This window comes from Vidua chalybeata, chromosome 23, assembly GCF_026979565.1.
Source record: "Vidua chalybeata isolate OUT-0048 chromosome 23, bVidCha1 merged haplotype, whole genome shotgun sequence".
NCBI lineage: Eukaryota > Metazoa > Chordata > Aves > Passeriformes > Viduidae > Vidua > Vidua chalybeata.
In genome coordinates, this window is record NC_071552.1 from 7052691 (window position 1) to 7071447 (window position 18757).

At 44.2% G+C, this 18757-nt stretch overlaps 1 protein-coding gene across 1 annotated transcript in view; it reads left to right on the plus strand.

The window, feature by feature from the left end:
* Window positions 1-15958, plus strand: part of BARX2 (BARX homeobox 2) — a 33446-nt gene extending 17488 nt beyond the window's left edge. The window contains exons 2-4 of the mRNA XM_053963413.1: window positions 11119-11416; window positions 13829-13913; window positions 14681-15958. Coding sequence (XP_053819388.1) covers window positions 11119-11416; window positions 13829-13913; window positions 14681-14935 — 638 coding nt within the window. The 3' untranslated portion in view covers window positions 14936-15958. The remainder of the gene's footprint in view (window positions 1-11118; window positions 11417-13828; window positions 13914-14680) is intronic.
* The last annotated feature ends 2799 nt before the right edge of the window (window positions 15959-18757 follow it).

The window sequence follows — 18757 nt, forward strand, 5'->3', positions numbered from 1 at the left end:
CATCTTCAGCTCATGACTGACTTTATGTAATACAGAGAGTCCTGAAGTCAATGAAGCTGCTTCAGGAATGAAGTTGCCAGGACTGATTTTTATGCTGTAGAATCATTGGCAGTGAAAAGTTTCTGTAACCTGAAAATCCAGCTGTGTATTTTCCCCCATCCAAAAAGTGAAAGCTTAGTTGTCCTAAATTCATTCTCTTTTGGTTAAGATTGGATCTGTGAGGTGACATGGGTGTGCTGTTATTTGATGTGAAGAAGATAAAAATAGTCATGGCCTGTGCTTATGGAAGCTGTGACATAGTCAGCTTACTCAAACAAAAAGATCAGGTTTGGAGGAAATCCTCTTCCAGGGTGCTCTAGATTCTGTTAACAGGGTTTCAGCTTCCAGGAATAACACTGGGATGTCCATTATGCTCAGCTTTGTTCCCTGTGCGTGTCTCTCCTCCTTAATCCAGCCACCAGATCTGGGTTAAGACCACTGATCTAATTGTCAATGACAAAGGACAGGCAGGCTGTGAACAAAACCTGCTCATGTATCATTTGCATCCTTCTAAATTGCATTGTTTGTGCAGCTGTTCAGTCAAATTGTCCACAGAGTTTATTTTTGTCCATAGAGGAAACAGAGATGGGTTTTCTCTGTGTTACGGCAGATGCAAAATCAAACAATCATATATGCAGCTCAGAGAGACCAAACTCTTTATTAAATGTGTCCTGATGGGGGCAAAATTATTAATAAAGCAACCCTTGAGATTATAAGACACAGCTATAAGAGGGAGAGGCTTTGCCAAGATGTGACAGGTCCATTTCAGGTTAACACTGGCACTTGCTGAAGTCCCTCTTTCATTTCAGTGGGGAGGAAAAGAGCGGGATGTCTGTGTATTTTAAACACTGATCCACTATTCTCCTGAGAAGGAGAAAGTGTTTTCCAAAAGACCTATCAGGCAAAATTTACACAGTCTGATGTTGAGAAACAATTGCACTCTCTTTCTTCCCATGTGTCACTCTCAGCAGTGTGTTTTAGAGCCTTGGAGCAGGAAGAGGTAGTGATATTTATGGCCAGCTTTCTGCTGGAGCTCACACAAAGGTGGGCTTGAGAAACCTGAAGAGTGCTTTTGTGTGCACAGCCAGTCAGCTGGCCAAGGCTGGTGTTTGCTTATGGATGCTGTGATAATAGTTAACACAGCAGGAAGTGAGGGACTGATTGATTTATGCATTCATGGCATTGTGTGTTTGAACTTGGCCAGAAACTGTGAAATCCTCAGAGAAGGCAGAATCATTTGTCGGATGTGTGAGGATGTAAGAATGGCCATAATGTGTTGGCCCAAGAGCCACATAGACAGAAAGCTTGGGCAGTGGCCAGGGAGGGATGCTCGGGGAGCAGGATAGAGCACAGGACAGGACTTACCCTTCTATCAAACTCCACCCTCTCAGCTAGGATGAGCTGTTTCACCATCCAAGTCCAGATCTTGCTCCTTGACCGGTAACACCATCTGGACAGAGGAATCAATTTGGCCTCTCCCATGATGTCTGGTCATGTCTGTCATTGGTAAATTGTCGCAACTTGAGCTGAGACACCCTGAGAGTTCTGGTGTCTCAATGCTGTGTTCCCCCTTCATCCTCAATAGCCAAGACCGGAAACTTCCTGTAAATCCACCCCTTAGAGCTGTTCCATTCTCTCATGCTTTGGCTGCTCCACATGTGAAGTCTGGGTCAGTGGGTGATGACTTCTAGTGCTGAGCCTTCTCCTCAGTGATGGAGGGACCTCTTGGCTGAAATATTTAACATGACTCAGTTCAAAAGAAAGAGTTTCAAGCTAAAGTTGGCTTAGTGGACCCGAAGTGTCCCTTGGTGCAGATCTGGGCAGGGAGCTGGCAGATTGTATCCCGGAACTTCCCTGCACTGCCTGAGTGTTGTTGTTTATGGAGATGTGCTGGTGTTTATTTCTCTGGGATTGATGTGGCCCGGGCTTAGAACTCCCTCTGAGTCCAAGCAATAAGGGTCTGGAATGGAGGTTCACTTCCAAACCTGCCTTCCCTTGCGAGCTGTTTGAAGTCAAGATGGCCATGAGCCCATGTATCCACTAAATATTAAGGCAGATCTGCTTGTGTTCAGAGTACCTTCTTTCCCACTGAGTAGGATTTAAAGGACTTATCAGCTAAAGATGAGGAATCCCAGACAGAGACCCTTTTGGGTAGCCTTAGACAATGAGCAGGACCTCTGTGAGCCATGCTCAGTTTGGCTGGAGAGGGCAGGTTTGAGTCAAGGCAGGCCCCCACCCAAAAGGCAGGTTGTCATTTGAGTACGTGAAGCAGAATAATTCCAAGTACAGGAACGGTGTCTGATCTGATTCATTCTCTGCTGATGAAGCCACAGTGCCATTACATTTGCCACAAAGGATTTCTTGAGTGCTGGCCAAATAGATTCTTTAAATGCTTCTTTAAAACAAAATAAATCTTCTTTATATATAAATTTTCCTCTTCATTGAGGATCTGACAAGGTCCTGGCATGCTCCTCTGCTTGACTGACAGCCTGGAAGAAAGGCTGCTCTGTGCAGGGGCAGCAGCCTTTAGCACCAGGTGGTGCTGGCTTGTGTCTTTCCAGCAGTTGGGAATAAACTCGACGGCTGAGCATTGTTATCCCAGGATATCCCAGTGGTTGCCCCAGGACAGCACAGCCAGGCCTTTCCACTCCAGCTTCAAAAGGTTCATTACCATCTCCTCCCCTCCTGAGCAGCGTCAGTTTGTCATAATGGTGATCACCAGCCCTGCCATCCCTGGTGCCATCCTTCAGGGATCTGGCATCCCTGGAGAAACTGCTGCTCTAGGTGAGGTTTGGATTGTGTTTTTAAGATGGATAATTGCCCCACATCCAGCCCTGTCCAAGGCAAGGTGCCTGTGGGAGCAGGGAGTGAGACAAGTCTTGTTCAGGGAGGCTCTCAGGCTTCTCAGCTGTTCAAGGCCAATTACTTACTGTGTGTGGGGCCTTAAACACACAAAAAAGCACAATATGAATATCAAATGTCATTAATAAGTAAGGATTAATTGTTTTTCTGTTGTCTTTTGTGGAGGCCTGCAGTGTGCACACCTTGCGTCATTCAAACCTATTAATTGCTATTATTATTGAGAAGAAATACAGCAATGTGTTGATAAATTGCTAATGGGGACAGACTTACAACAGAAAATCTGGATCCTACAGCTCCAAGAGCTGAGAAAATTTCCCCTGTGGCTTTGAAATTCAGCTGAACTCAGCCACACTTCCAAGTGTCCCAGACCACAGGAAACAGAAGATGGAGGGAGTTGTGTCCCTGGGGAGTTGTACTGGGATTTACAGAGTGGGAGATGCTTTGGGGAGGATCATCTTTTAAATCAACCTCCACCAACATCAGTGGTTTTGTTTGCAACAGATTTAGCTAAAAACCTGCTCCCCCCAAAAAGAGTGATTGCAGATAAAAGGGACTGTTCTCTTAGGGAGGGTTAAACATTACTCCTGGATGAGCCCAGGTTTTCTCCCACCTGAAAATCTGAGGTTAAAAATTGCCATTTGATTAGATGCCAATTTTTTCTCCCATTCCCACTTGGTTCATACAGAGGTGTAGACTCCTGAAGAACTGGCTTTCAGTCAGAATGCCTAAAAAAATGATCATTTTACCTGTGCTAAAATTAGCTGCACTAATTTCCTTTGTTTTGTTTTGTCTTCTGTTTTATTTCTGCGGCATATGTGGGTGAAATCCTGGCTCCACTGAAGCTGAGGGTATTTTGCCATGGACATCAGTTAGGTCTGGATTTTTCCACAGTGAAGAGAAGCCATTTGCTACACTTTTTGCTGTGTTGCTGAATTGTATTTAATGTTTGCAAGACTTGTGGTTCTTGTCAGATTAATAGGGTTCATTGAAGTGGCAAAAGAATCTAATGTTAATGTACCTACAGTCTTTGGTTGAGGAGCAGTTAAACTTTACTCCAAGGATCCTCACTGGTGCTATTTTAGAGTATCAGCAGTGTCTCTTCATGTTCCAGCTCTGCACTTAAGATTTCAGGGTTGGTTGTTCTGCCTTCCTGTATCTTCCATGACAATTCCTATGGAAATTTTGTCTCTGTGCATTTTGGCTGAGTCTTGAGACTATTTTTGGAACCTCTCAAAATGTCCCAGAAGTGCCCTTCACCTCTCCTCTTGTGCAGAGACTTTAGCTCTAGCTTAGCTACCACTGTTTTCCACATGTATCCAAAGAAAAAGAACAAGTAGAAGAAGAAACCAAACCACAGACAATTCTCCTCTCCCAAAACAGGGCTAAGTCTGTCGCTGAGCTTTGAGGTGCTGGAGAAGAATGGCAAGAAAGAGCATTTTCAAACACTCCCAGTTCCAGGATTCCCATTTAATATGCAAAAATCACAGAAAAATCTGCTTATAGAGCTGAGCTATGGCACTTGTAAAGGTTCAGAGGATTATCTGCAGGTGTTCCAGTTCTTCCAATACTAAGAGAGGTACAGGAAATGTAAAAGAGTATCTGAGGGTTGTCTTTCACAAAGACTGGAAAGGATGAGAAGAGAATCAATGCCTGAACTTGTTGATAAAAAGGGATTCTGACAAATTACTCGTCTACACCTTTCTGCCCCAGCTTTGTTTGAGAGGGGTGCCAAGAACATCTAATTCCATACCTAGGTACCACCTCTAGGCTCAATTGCCTTGCACAGGGGCAGCTTGGGGAGACTTTGTTGCTGTGCCTGGACTTCCAGCTCTGAAGGACTGTGTGCCAGTGTGTTCCAAGGGCTGCACCATGCAAATACATGGGCTCACAGCTGGGAAGTGCCAAGCTGTCAGCACAGTGATCACAACCTCATTAGCTCACCTCTGCCCAGATCATAACTGGCTCATGAGCAGCCATCCCCTGGCATGGCTCTGCTGCTTCCCTTTCTGGAGATAGCGGAGGGATCTGTTCCCACTGTGCTGCATAGCAGAAACATCACCCAGGTCATTTTTTAAACTTGGGATTCAAAAGTTCATGACAGTGCTCAGTGGGCCAGGCAGCTTAGAAATGGCTGGATCAAGGAAGTCTGAGAGACCTGGTGATTCCCCTCAACCCTCTCCTAAGCACTTGTTCCTGAGAGAATGTGAATTTTTCTGGTACATGCACAGCCTTTTGCTGTTCCTTCCTCTCCTCTTGCCTTTATGTCTGTATCAGGGTGCTTGGTGGAGCACAGCGTTGGTCTTGGGAAGAACCTGATGCCTTCTAATAGTTAATAAGAAAGAGTCTCCCATGTCTGGGGAACTTCTCGGTGCCTAAGCCTGGTATAGAGGGAGCAGAGAGGGTTCAAATTTGGTATCATCAAAAATAGATGAGATAAGGTCTAACCTGAGTGCAAGAATTGCTTTCCTGCCCTCAGTGGGGCTCCTAATGGACAACAGAGGTGCTGCAGGTCCATGTGCTGCCTGAGGAAGCTCAGCAGAGGAACAGAGCCCTTGTACAAGGGTCACGTTTTCTCTCTGGTCAGCTTTTGGCAGGTCTGGCAACCATAAGGCAAAGTCCCACTCTGACTGAGGGGCTGTCATGTGTCCTGCAGCACACACTGGGTACCTGGCTGCTGTCTTTAAGCACTTGGCTCCTGGGCCACATTGAGTTCCTGGATTGTACCAAGTCCCTGCTCAGCTCTGGATGAGGTGGCAAAGTCTAGCTGAGATCCATGGAATTGGTATTGTTGGAAAATCTTTGCTTTTTGGGATCTATGGTGGAAAAAGATGACGTAATGCCCTCCCTACTACTATGAAACTATGTGTGGTTCAACTAATTCTCAACATTTCCGTGCTTCTTTTGTTTTCCTTGCTTCACTCAGGGTTTGCTTATTCCTGTCAGGAGACTGCCTGCTCCTTTAGCAAAATCCAGTTCTTCCCTAAATGAACTCAACTCCTGGTTCCCTTTGTTTTGACACTCAGGAGATGAGAGATTTATAGACCTTCCTGAGTCGTAAATTCATTTTCTTTTATCATTTACCTTTTGCTACAGCCCATTCTGAGTGAGATTCATTCTGCCTCAGAGCAGGGCTGACCTGCCAAGAGGAGCTGATCCATAAATCTTTCCTTCCTTTTTCTTTCTTGCTTTCCAAAACAACATTTGGAAACTGAGTTTGCCTGGGAGGAAAACGGTTCTTCCATTGCTGGCAGTCAAACCATGCAATTAATTAGTGCTTTCCCTTTTCTCTTCCTTCTATCCTGTGTCTGCTGGGGTTGAAATTAAGCCAGGGAGGAGGGGAGGAGGCGGTAAAAAATAAGGGGAAAAGACTTGTTTCCAGTATTTCTTTTTAATTACAACTTCTGCAAGGTGATCTGGTGCAGTGGTGGTGTATCCACTGTGTCTTAGGTAGTGGTCAGAAGAGGTTTAAAAGAAGTTTATTAGAAACATCCCAGAAGATGAGTGGAGATGGCTTCAGGTTGGTCTTCTTGATGCAACATCTTCTTCTTGTTGCTGCTGAAAAGAAAAACAAATGACAAAATAAATCTTTGGATATGTCAAACCATGATAGGTTTTTTTTTCAGAAATATCTGACATATAATTAGGAAACAGGAGTCCAGGGTTATCCTATGTGTGGCTTGAATATGCCAGTTCCTGCCAAGGTGATGTGGGCAGTGCTTACTACAGATCTCTTATTCACTGTACAGTGGCTGCCAACACAGATTTAAATAGCAAAGCAAAATGTTTTCAGATCATAGAAAATGCTCTGCTGATCCAACATCTCTTTTATTTTTAACCCTTGATTAGTTTTAACGAGAGTGGGCAGATGTTTCCTTTGTGGAGTGGACAGAAAGAAGAGCTTTTTTGCCGCTTGAAACTGAGATTATTCAAATCCTTAAAAAAGAACTACAGGAAAAAAAATCTATTGTTTAGGCTGTGCTCCTTCAGTAGTGCATTGTATGAAGTATGGGATTATACTTATTTTTCCCAAGTATTTGAGAAGTATTCAGCAGCAGAGGGAGCCCGAGAATACCCTAGGCTTTGGGGTGATTAAGATTATTCTAGTAGATAAAACTGGGTCTTTTCTGCAGAAAACCACATAGTAAGAGACCATTGTCCCTGTGAAGAGCAGTGAGACCTCCTGAGTCCTAAACCACTGGTGGTTTCACCACTGGAGCGTGGGGCCTCTTGACAGTTTTAAATGGAAATAGTAAAATGCTTTAGGTGTATTTCTAGGATAGCAAATTCCTCATTTTCTGGTTTATATGGGCATCTTCTGGGTTTTCATATACAAAAGAGCAGTGGGTCAAAAAAAGTGCTCACACGACAGTACAGGTGAGAACGTGTTCAGTGGAAGCATTGTGAAAGGCAGGTATGGAAAGAAAGAGCTCTTCACTCCCATTCATCCCAGTTCGGGAGACAGAGCGTGTCACAACAGTGCTGAGCAGACAAGAGCTGACTGCCAGCATTTAATTTGTTGAAGATTAGGAAATTATTCCATTCTTACAATACCGTGTCAGTCTAGAAGTACCTTTGAACTCTGGGTGATGTGAAGTTTAGATCTTGCCTCAGATTTCATGGCGTTTGGAAGGCAAGGCTTTATCAGGGTGAGAACTGTACAGATGGTTTGAGGGGAGTCATGTTAAGAGTGTACCTAGAGACTATGGACTGGTTCACCTTCAGCTGCTTTGAACTTTGGAATAACTAGATCCAGAGCAGGACACTGAACTTGGGCTTTTTTCTCTGGGAACTGAAAGCTGCCTCGTGCAATGTAGAGGTCAGTTATTTCTGGTTTGCTCTACGTGCAAGGGGCTGCTAAAGCGTTGCCCCCTTTCTGACCTGTAGCTTTCTCCCAAAAAATATCTGCAGCCTTGATGCCCATGTCTTTCCTAGATGCCATCCTTATTTCTTACTCTGTGCCACATCCATCCTATGTCCTCACCAGGCTGAGGGCACAAAGCTGAGCAGTCTTGTGTAAGCTGGGCTGATCATGATGCTTTCATTATTTACAGGGGTTTCTAAAAGCACTGTCACAACTGTTGGTGTCAAACCATAAGCAAAGGTTACTCTTACAAGCACAAATGATAAACAAATACACGAAACTTAGTGTCAACAGCCTCACAAATCTGTTCAGCACCTGGAACTCAAATCAGCTTGGCAGTTGTAAACCACGACTTGTGCAGAGGCAGCACCGTGGTTTCAGAAGGGCCATTAATAAATTTGTGTCCTGACGTGGGCAACAAAAATAAGCATGTGCTGAGCTTTTCTAACTGTTTGACCAGGGCACAGCTGCTGGCTGCTGAGAATTTTGGAAAATGTATCCCCCATTCAGGTGCTCAGCACTTGAAAACCCAGACCCAAACAACTCCAGTGTCATCTGCTTCTCTAATAACCACTGTTGTACCCTGCAAAAATAGCCAAGGCCTTGCTGCTGATCTTGAAAAGCAGTTCCTTTAATCCTAATCTTACCTGACTATTAGAAAAATAACCTGAAGAGACTTTTCTCTGTTTGATGAAGGCAGATCTTATGCTCTGGGACGATTATAACCGTCCTCCCCTCCCTTCAAGCACTCCCACATGCTGCTGCCATGCTGGACAGAAAATTGTTCTGATATCGATTAACTTTGCTGACCTCCCTTGAAGAGAGTTACTTGTAAAAATCCTTTCATCAAGAGGTATCAGTCACTTGGAGCCTTGCAGGGTTTCTGAGCTCTGGTGATTTATTATTCACGAGGAATTTTGTGCTTTATGGAGAGCCCTGCTGGAAATGTATGGAGGTACAAAAGTATTGATTAATCAGTGATCTGGTGCCAAAAGCTACCCATGAGTGAGAACAGGAATGGGCTGTGGGATAAGGTTTGGAGGATGAACCTGTAGAGGAACAGGAGCTCTGTGATGGGCATGTTGAACCAGGACTCCATAGCAGTGGTTAAGGGGATGTAATAATACTGGATCCACTCCTTTCTGGACTGAGCTTAAGCTTAAGTCTCCTTATCCAGAACAGGGTAGAACTGAGAACTGGGATCTGAGAAGCCTGTTGGAGCCTGAGTGACCAAGAGCAGTTGTGTCCTGGGGCTGAGTCCCAGGACTGCTGCAAATGAAGACGTCATCACACGATGTCCTCAGGAATCTCATGGCACACCCAGGAACACCTCTCACGGTGGAGGTGGCCTCAGTGTTCCTTCACAGGACTCTAGAAATTGAGAGACTCTTCAAGGAGGCAAGAGGGGATGATTTTTGGGCAAATTTGTCTGAAAGAGAAGAAATCATCTGTTCCATGGGTAGGCCAGCAAGTTTTTTGTTATCTCACAGTGTCGGAAATGAACAGTGGTGGGTTGACAAGGAGGACATAGGCTATGGGAACAACATCTGCTTTACCTTCTGTCTAGCTGGGTGGTGTTAGAGGTGCATAAATACCAGCATCGATTTAGTGCATAAAGCACAGGACAGAGGTGTAAAGCAAAGGACAGCATACTCTGTCCTAATTTATGATCTTTGAACAGCCACTGAAGTTGTAAATCAAGGCAGAATTTCCACCAGGTTACTCAGTGGTGCTGTAGATCAGCACAGTCTTGAGCTGAAAAAAATATCCAGAAAGAAAAGGTAGTTAAGGCTTGACACAAGCTAAAGGTTGGCTTGGCAATTCCAATCTCATCTCTCAAATGCTTTCTTGGTGGTTTAAGTGGAAAGCTTTACATTTAATGGAAATATTTTGATTTTTAGTGTTGCAGAGGTCCAGAGGAGAAAGCAAGACTGAAGCCCTAGTCTGCATAAACCCCAGTGTATAGTCACAGCTATTTAGGGTTTTGACAATAGTTTCCCCAGCTTGCTTTGTAAATGGCTGGATTTTACACAACTTGCTGCAGTTGAGGAGAGAAGCAACTATCAAAAACCTATGATGTTCTTTGATGTACCCAGCTCACCTAGGACCTGGTTCCTGTGATCACAACGCTACACTTGGGGAGAGGGCTGAGGAATACAGGTCATCAGCAGGCCAGGCTGGGAACTCCTTTCTTCCACTGTGTGGAGTTACTCACCCCAACACACTCACTGAGGTCTAGAGATCATTATTTTCATTAGTGGTGATTCATGTGAAGGTTTCACAATCAAGCCTGCTGGTGTAATATGTTCCTTTCCACAGTCCCATTTATCTAAAGATCTCTGAATACTTTGTGTACATTAAATTTTAATCCGTGTTTTACCACCAGTGATGTAGGTAAGGAGGATTGTTTCCATCTTGCAAATGAGGTAAAATGAGGTACGGAGCAAGAAAGTGAGCTGCCCAAGACTGCAGGTTGAATATCTTACAGTGAGTTTATGTTTCCTGTATGTAGCTCAATTTCCCTGCCCAAACTTTAAAGGAATGTTCAATTTCCCGGGGCTAAGGCTGAGCAGGAATTTGCTATAGCTGTAAATCAGAAGGCCTGATGTGGATCAGAACTTCCTCTAGTGTTTGGGAATGTTTGGATTTGTCATCCCAGAACAGCCCTGACCTGAAAAGATTGGAGCAGAACTGGTTTAGGGCTGGTATCAACTGGTTGCTGTAAGATGCAGAGTTCAGTCAGTGAAGAACTCTTGGGATCTATTCATCCTCATCTTCCTGCATGGTCAGAGGGATCAGTGTGGGCAGTGGAGGACAAGAGTGGTTCTGATGCAGTTACCTGTTAGGGGATGGAATGAGCTGTGAACCACACTCTGTTGTCTGCTACCCACAAGGGGAGGGGGACTGTCTCAAGGGAACCCTGTCCTAGTTTCCCCAGGGAAACAAAGTTGGGAACAGAATGGGGATATATTTCATCCTTTGCTTGGAGTTGAATCTCTTGCAGTAATTAGACAGATGATTTGAATGGTTATAATATCTCCTAGAAAAGGAGTGGAAAGGCAGTCCTTCCTTTCCCTGTCCTAGCGTAAGGGTTAGGGTTAGGGTTAGGGTTAGGGTTAGGGTTAGGGTTAGGGTTAGGGTTAGGGTTAGGGTTAGGGTTCCCCAGCCTAAGAAAAGCTGTGCAATCTGGGAGAAGGAGCAGGTCCAGAGAGAGGAATATTCTTGCTTGTCCTTTAACAAGCAAATGACAGAGCCAGGAAGGTCCTTCCTTTCTCCCTCCTCTCCCCAGTGCTCCCTTTGCTCAAACACATCAACACTGAACTGACCTTCATTTGCCTGTGCTTCCTCCCTGCCAGGCTCCCCTTCTCTCCGGGCGTATCCCCTCATCTCCGTTATCACCCGGCAGCCGCCCGTGCTGCCCCCGCTGCTCCCGGCCGCCGGCAGCTCCCAGGTGCTGCCAGCCCAGCCCTGCGTGGGGTCCGTGGGCTCCGAGGTTCCCCCAAACGAGGCCCAAGGCAGCAGCGAGTCGGAGGCAGAGCAGCCCCCGCCACGCTCGAAGAAGCCACGCCGGAGTAGGACCATCTTCACCGAGATCCAGCTCATGGGCCTGGAGAAGAAATTCCAGAAGCAGAAGTACCTCTCCACCCCTGACAGGTAGGTTGGTTGCTCACACCAGGAACAGAGATGAGCAAAAGGGATGCTCCAGCCCTGCTCTGCTGTTCCATACTGAACATTCCCTGGATGGGGTGCTGCCTCTGGCTCCACCGAGTTGCCTCTGCCATTGGCCGTGGCCATGGGCAGGTAACCTGATTCAAATTCAAGGCTACTTTTCCTGGGATCAGAGGTGACACAAATAGATCATATCAGTGGAAATGTCAGATGATGATACACATGGTTGGGATTAGTTGTCCAGGCTGAGAGATCTCCTCAGAGAAGCAGGATCTCTGCCTTTCCCACTCCTGCTGCATGCTTGAAAAAAGATGGAGCCTGTCTCCCCCTGGGATCTGCTGGTTCATGGCTGTGTGTTCATGGTATCTTCAGCTCCTCCTGAGCTGGCTTTTATCCAGCACCTTGGGCAGCAATTCACTGGGAAGGTGGTGGCCTGTCCATAAGCTTGGAAAGCAGAGCCTGGAGTTGAAAGCTGCCTTGCAAGGCACTGGCAAGTTCTTAGGCACTACTTGGTACCACATGGGCAAACCAAACCAAGAGAGATTTTAGCTTTTTTAAGGGCTTTGAATCCTACTCTGGAAATTTAAATTATGGAAAAATGACTCATCAAATTCCTAGGAAGTTTGTAAATCTGGAGAAGGTTTGAAAGGTATGGGTCCCTGCACTCCACAGAGGACAGTGTCCCAATATTTAAATTGATTCTGAAGATGGCATTTTCTGCTCTCCTGCCTGTCACCAAATTGCTGCAAGATGAAAATTCCTAGCTGTAGCCAACCTGCCTCATGGAGTTTTAGAGTTCCTGCTATGCCTGCACTGACTTCTCACAGCTTCACATCACCAGATGGTTGACACTTTGCTGCAGCACTCGAGGCTGGTAATTAATAATCTCATATGACTGTTCCTTGGCTTCATTGAGGCCAATGAGCAATTCCTGTCCATGTACCATTTCCCCTGTGTTTGTTTCCTTGGGTTTCCAGGCAGTGCTGGTTGCACGGAGCTATGTGGCAAGAGATGGCAGCTGGTTGCAAGTAATCCAGGTGTTACCAGACGTGAGCACTAAAGCATGAAGGATTGCCTAAGCCGAGCTTCTCTCTGTCAACTCACGGCTGAAACGTGGCAAAGCAGTGAATTGTAGTCTGTGTTCACTTCTGCAGCTTTTGGCCTGGATAGGAGACTGTAGTCCTGGGAGGGCACCTGAAACCCCTGGTTTATCCACAGTGAGGGAGGGCAGTACATCAGGGTAATGACTCTGACATGTTCTACTCTTAACAGTAATGATGTCTTAGATCAATGGCATCAGATGTGATGTAGTGGCAGAACAAGCCTGAAGGTCCAGAGTGAATCCAGAGTGGGGAGAAGCATGAATCCTTGAGTGTGGGGTGGAGCACAGAGAGCTGGCGTGGGGTATGTGGGTGTTTACAAATGTAAATCTTGTTGCCCAAGGAGCCTAGCTGTAACAAAGGTTTTATTATTAAAAATTTGGCCTTGACAAATGTGTATGCCCATCCAAAGGCAAGGAGATATTTGCCAAAAAGCCACAGAATGCAGAATACTGTGGAATGTGGCTCTGAGTTGGACCTGTCCCACCTGCAGGACTTGCATGACTCCGAGGGGCACTTTCCTGGCGTGGCTAAGGATTTCTAACTCCATCCCTTGTGCAGCTTCATTACAAAACTGCCAGATGCATGGTGCTATCACTTGTGGAGAAGGATCAGGAGCTACTCTGAGCCATATTTGTTTCATATCCTGGGCTTTAATATAGAAATAATGAATGGGTTCACACGAACTTGCATGGGTTGGAGATTTGTGAAGGATGAATCAAAATTATGGGCTGTCTGGCACATATGTCCTGCAGCTAAACGTACAAAAAAAAAATTCACTTAGAGGCTTAAAATGCCTAAATAGCAGAATGTATATGAAATTAATAGATTTAGATGTACTACTACTTCATGAGAAAAGGGCAAGTACCATGATCCCCATTCTGAAGGTAGTGAAGGAGAAACATGATGCAAAGAGTAGTTGATGCTGTGTGTCTGTTCTTACCTGTTTGCTTCAGACACCAGTGACCTGTTTTTCAGGGATGTGATGTACCAGTAGCTCCTGATTCATGGATAAACATGGAGCATAAGCAGCTGGAGTGCAGCAGGTTCATGTCTCAAAGCAGGCAGACAAACCCTGCCACATTTAGAAAAGAGAGCTTGCAAACCCCTGCATCTTCCAAAGGAGCATCTGTCTTTGCATTCTAAATTCATGAGTTTTACCATTTTTGTGTTACCATTCTCAAGATAACTGATCAACACTGCTGAATGCTCTTACAATGCTCTAACTGCCTAGACCTGGCACCTGAGCTCCTCTTGGCTTCTGTAAACTCATTTTGTTGTCTGATTTGTCTCCCAGGCTCGACTTAGCCCAGTCCTTGGGTCTGACTCAGCTCCAGGTGAAGACATGGTACCAGAACCGTAGGATGAAGTGGAAGAAAATGGTGAGTGGGTGTTTGTCATTTCTACATGGCTCTTAAAAACTGATTGCAAAGAACAGATTTGGAAGCTGAACACAGTGGAGTGACTTGTGTTTATTTATACCAAATTTTGTTTTATTCCTGATCATTTTTCACAGAGATGGTCTCTTTTTTAATAGTGTTCATACTGTTCATGTGGTGGGCTAGAGGGGACTAAAGGCATTAGGAGGAGAACAAAGCAAAGAGGTGAAAGAAATGAAAATAGAAGTGAGGGAAGAACCAAAATACCTCTTTCTGCATTTTTGGCATTTGTGTGATCTCAGTGCTTCTGGGATTGGTTTTGTGCATAGAGAAAAAAAAGCTGTTGCTCTATGGAAACAGAGCAGTTTTGAGAGCTGATATCATTGATTTTTGCTTCTTATATCTTCCTTTCACCGTTCACTTATTCTCGTCTTCATGGTCCTTTTCCAGTTAAAATGCTTTTTTATGAAGGAAAGCCACTCAATAAATGCTGGTGGGAGCATGATGCTGTGACATTCTCTAGTGGAGGTGTCTATGTTTTCTGATCTGGGAGATGAGATGCAGTTCTAGGCTGTTTCTTTGGATGCATGTGGCACCTGCAGAAGTTACTGTCACTTCTAACAAATTTGGCATTACCTTGGAAATAGATCCTTGGCTGGAGTGTCTTGTTGCTGCAGGAATGGTGTGAAGAAAGAGGGAGTTAGACATAGGAACAGGATGTCTGAGACCAGCAGAGTTCAGAATCCTGACAGTTCATCTCTTTGCTCCAGGTGTTGAAGGGGGGACAGGAAGCTCCAACGAAGCCTAAAGGCCGTCCAAAGAAAAACTCTATTCCCACCTCGGAGGAGATCGAAGCAGAGGAGAAAATGAACAGCCAGACTCAGAGACAGCCACAGGAGGGATCTCAACCCTCTGAGGAGCCAAAACTAACAGAGGAGAACCCAGAAGAAGTCCTGTTGGAGACAGAGAAGTCTCCAGAACATATACCAGAGCTTTCCTTAGAGGAGACTACACCATTAAGTTAAAAGGAGGGAAAAAGAAGAGAAAAAAAAAAAAGAGAAAAATCAAAACCAAATATATAAATGTATATATATATTTAAATATGTATGTAATAGTGGGCATGTACATATATATATAAATATATATATATATGTATGTAGACCTTGTGCATGAGTCTACAGATTGGTCACGTTGTGCCTTTGGGAATCAGCCATCACGGGCCAGGTGGAACAAAGACATCCCGTGGGAGTGGTGCCAGCCTGTTCCTCTGGTGGGGGTCTGAGCTTTCCTGCAGAGAGGGCTGAGGCAGAGACATTTCCAGAGAAAACTATGCCTAGAACTCCAAGACAGCTCCTTGAGAAGCCTAGGGCTCTCCCAGGCAGTGGGAGGCAGGTGTGTGGCTGTGTTGGAGGGTCAGTGTGTTCCCTTGGCTTTATCCTTGCCTTGTGTAGTGCCAATGGACAAAGAGCTTGGCCTGGGCTCAGATCAGGGATAGCCGAGGAATGGGAGCTCTGACAGCACCATTTCCTTGTGTAACCAGCACTTAATTCTGTTAGAGACAGGCCTGACTTAAACAATTTTAGGAAAGGGTTCAGACCCCCAGTTTTGCTTTGGCCCAGTTCAGATCAAAGCTTCCAAAGGGAGATCCGTACCTGGGTCAGCTCCGATTGCCTCCCCTTGGGTGGTTTGGGTGCTGCGTCTGTGAATTTGCAGTGATATGGGATAAAACTTGGAATGAGATGAGCATTTGGATATAAGTCTGCTCCAAAAGCTTTTGGGTGCTTGGATCTGGGACTTTTGCTTTGGGCCCACTTCTAATTTTTGTAGGGATTTTTTAAACAAACTGTTAAATGTTTTCAGGGTTTGGGGAAAATGATGGATTTCCAAAGCTGCTGCAGAAAGCTGGTATTTGTTTAAGATGTGTGCCAAGAAAAGATGTGCATCATGTTTCACAGAGTCTTGTTAAGGGTGCATTTTGCCCAAAGGCTGCAAGAGATGTATTGAGATAGCCTTTATTTTTTAATTAAAAATAAAATATATAAATCAAACAGTTGTTGCTGTTGTTTCTTTTCCAGAGATTCTCGTTTCAGAATATCAGGCAGAGGCTTTTCTGGAATAATTTTTCGATTCCAACAAAATCTGGAAGAAATGGAAATCATCAGATTTTCCTTAACATCACTGCACAACAAGCTCTATGTAAACTATTTGTAGCACTTGGTAAGGGAGGTGAGGTTGCTGTAAATGCTACCTTGTCACTGGGTGAATGTGTCAGAACAAGGGCACTATTTTCTGTCACCTCCTCCAGTTTTCACACATATTTAGTGGCTCTTTGTGGCCCTGTGAAGATGATTTCTGAGTATCCCTTTTTTTGGGATGGCAAGGATTCACACACAGATCTCAAATGGCTTATCCAAGCTGTCTTGAGTGGGCAGAAAGGGATTCTTTTTCCCTCAGTTTCTTGCTCAGTGGTGTTTGGAAGTGTCTGATTCCAGCTCTCCATTAGCTCTGTGTTGCATCGGGTAACATAAAATAGGTATTTGGTAAAGGATTTTTATTTTCATGGTTGAGTGTCCCAGCTTGGCAAGACTTTTCCATGGCTGTTATGCATCCAGCCCTGCCTGCTGTTTGTTCCCCATCCAGTCAGTGACTGAAGATATCAGTCTTTAAAACTTGAAAACGGCTTTCAGAAAGGTAAAAATAAATAAGTCATATAAGCAACAGTGGTGTTTGTGGGACATCCTGTCCTAGAACAGTACTAATGTTATAAAATGTGGGTTTCTTCTTTCATTGAAGAAATGAATCTGTATAATCCTGCCCGGGGACTGATTTTTGAAATGGCTTAATAGAGAAATACTTTCCAGGTAATCCTCTTTGTGCAGCTCACTATGTGTATTTACAGTGTATGAGACAGAGATTACAGTTTCACGTGGTGAAACTCCAGCTTTAGCCAAGCCAGGGAGGGACATGTTTCACTCCCTGTGTGTCCAGTACACAATATTCAACTTGGAAAAGGCAACCAGTGGTGGAAGTGCATCTACAGGTTTGCACCTAAACCTAAGCCAAATTTACCAGAACTGGGCAACACTAATTTGCAAGGAGCTTACAAAATACCTGGTATTTGTTACCTTTTAGCTCCTTTTTTATTGTGTCACAGTGAACTAGAAATGGGATGAAACATTTCCCTCTTGCCTTTTCTGTTGCAAACACAGGCTGTGAACTGTAAAGTGTTTCCTCTGCCATTAAATGCATCAAAATTTAGTTGTCTTTGAACATTTTTTTTTTTTTTTTCACAGAGCCCGGACTTGCTCGTGACAGCCCCAGTGAGAGGCAAAGGTGGAGAGGAAGGATTTTGCTGCTTGTCTGGAGCTATGATACAACATCTGAGTTGTTGCACATTCTTTATCTGTAGATGTCTTTTTTCCCTCTTCTTCCCATAACTGTGCTGTAGTTCAACCCTATCTATTGGAGTAGAAATAACATTTAATTTAAAAAGGCCTATGGCCTGTTTATACAGGAATTAGATTACATGGTCTATGAAATCTGTAATCAGCCTCTATTGTTCTTGGATAGTGACATCAGCACTCCTATCTCCACAGAAAATGTTTCCACAAGTCTCAAATGCCACAGTTCTCAAGGAGAGTGAAGAGAGCAACTGAGTGGAAATAATTTGTCTAATAATGAGTTTCACCATCAGTTTTGCAAAAAGCTCTGCAAGAGTTTCTACTCAGTTGGTTTGTAAGCCTGAATAGCTGATTAAATCAAATTTTGTGTGCAGATGATTCTAGAAACAAAAAGCTGACTGTCAGGGAAGGCATCAAAGATATTTCAGCTTGTCTGAGTCAAAGTGAAATATTTTGTAGTGAACCTGTTCTCTTCCAGGCCACACTGGACAGGGCTTGGAGCAACTTGGGATCATTGAAAATGTCCCTGCTCATGGCAGGGGGTGGGACTGGATGAGATCTAGGGCCCCTTCCGACCCAAACCATCCTGGGACTTTTTTAACTAGAAAAAATTTCCAATCCGAGATGTACTGTAAACACAGCATTTGAAAACTCCAATATTTTCTTCAACCAAAAGATTTTTCATAAAATGGATAATGCAGGTGCATTTGATGGGGTTTTTGCAATTGGTACTCAGTGCATTTGTCCAATTTGAAAAATTCTGATAGATCTACATAACAGGGTGGGGAAATAAATGTAGAAACAGGAAAAAATATCACTTTCTTGCCCTGAGATAGGAGGCGGTATGTGGTGTTTCTTTGCTGTCCAATGAAACTGATAAATATGAGAATACAAAATTTACAAAAAATTTAACGACAGGTTTCTAAATCCCAGGGAAAGGAAACTTGGCCATTTTCTAACAAAAGGTAAAGTAAGTTTTACAAAATGTCATTTCCCACTTCCCAGATGGAAATAATTGTTTCTGACTCAGCCCCACTTTGCAGTGGGAACAGTTCCAGTGATTTTTTAATTTTTTGTTTCCCTTGTTAATCCCATTCTAATAATTTATGAGTCAGTCTGGGTAAAAATGCAATTCTCTTGCTGTCTGGGCTAGTTTTTCATGAATCCACAAGACACTGAAGATGTTTTTGTTCCTCTTTTGGCTGAGGACCAATCTTAACATCTTATTTTTCAACATGATTATTTAAGTGCAGAATTAGCTCTTGAAATGCTCTCTCCTGCTGCTCACACTGAATGACTTTCACTGATAATCCCTTGAGTGATAATCTAAAGCACACTCAGAATATGTTTGGATGGAGGGAAAACAGCATGGAAGAAATGGGGAAACCCATTTACATCTGCAACTGGAGTAAAATTATGAATTCTAGTAGAACTAAACATAGGGAT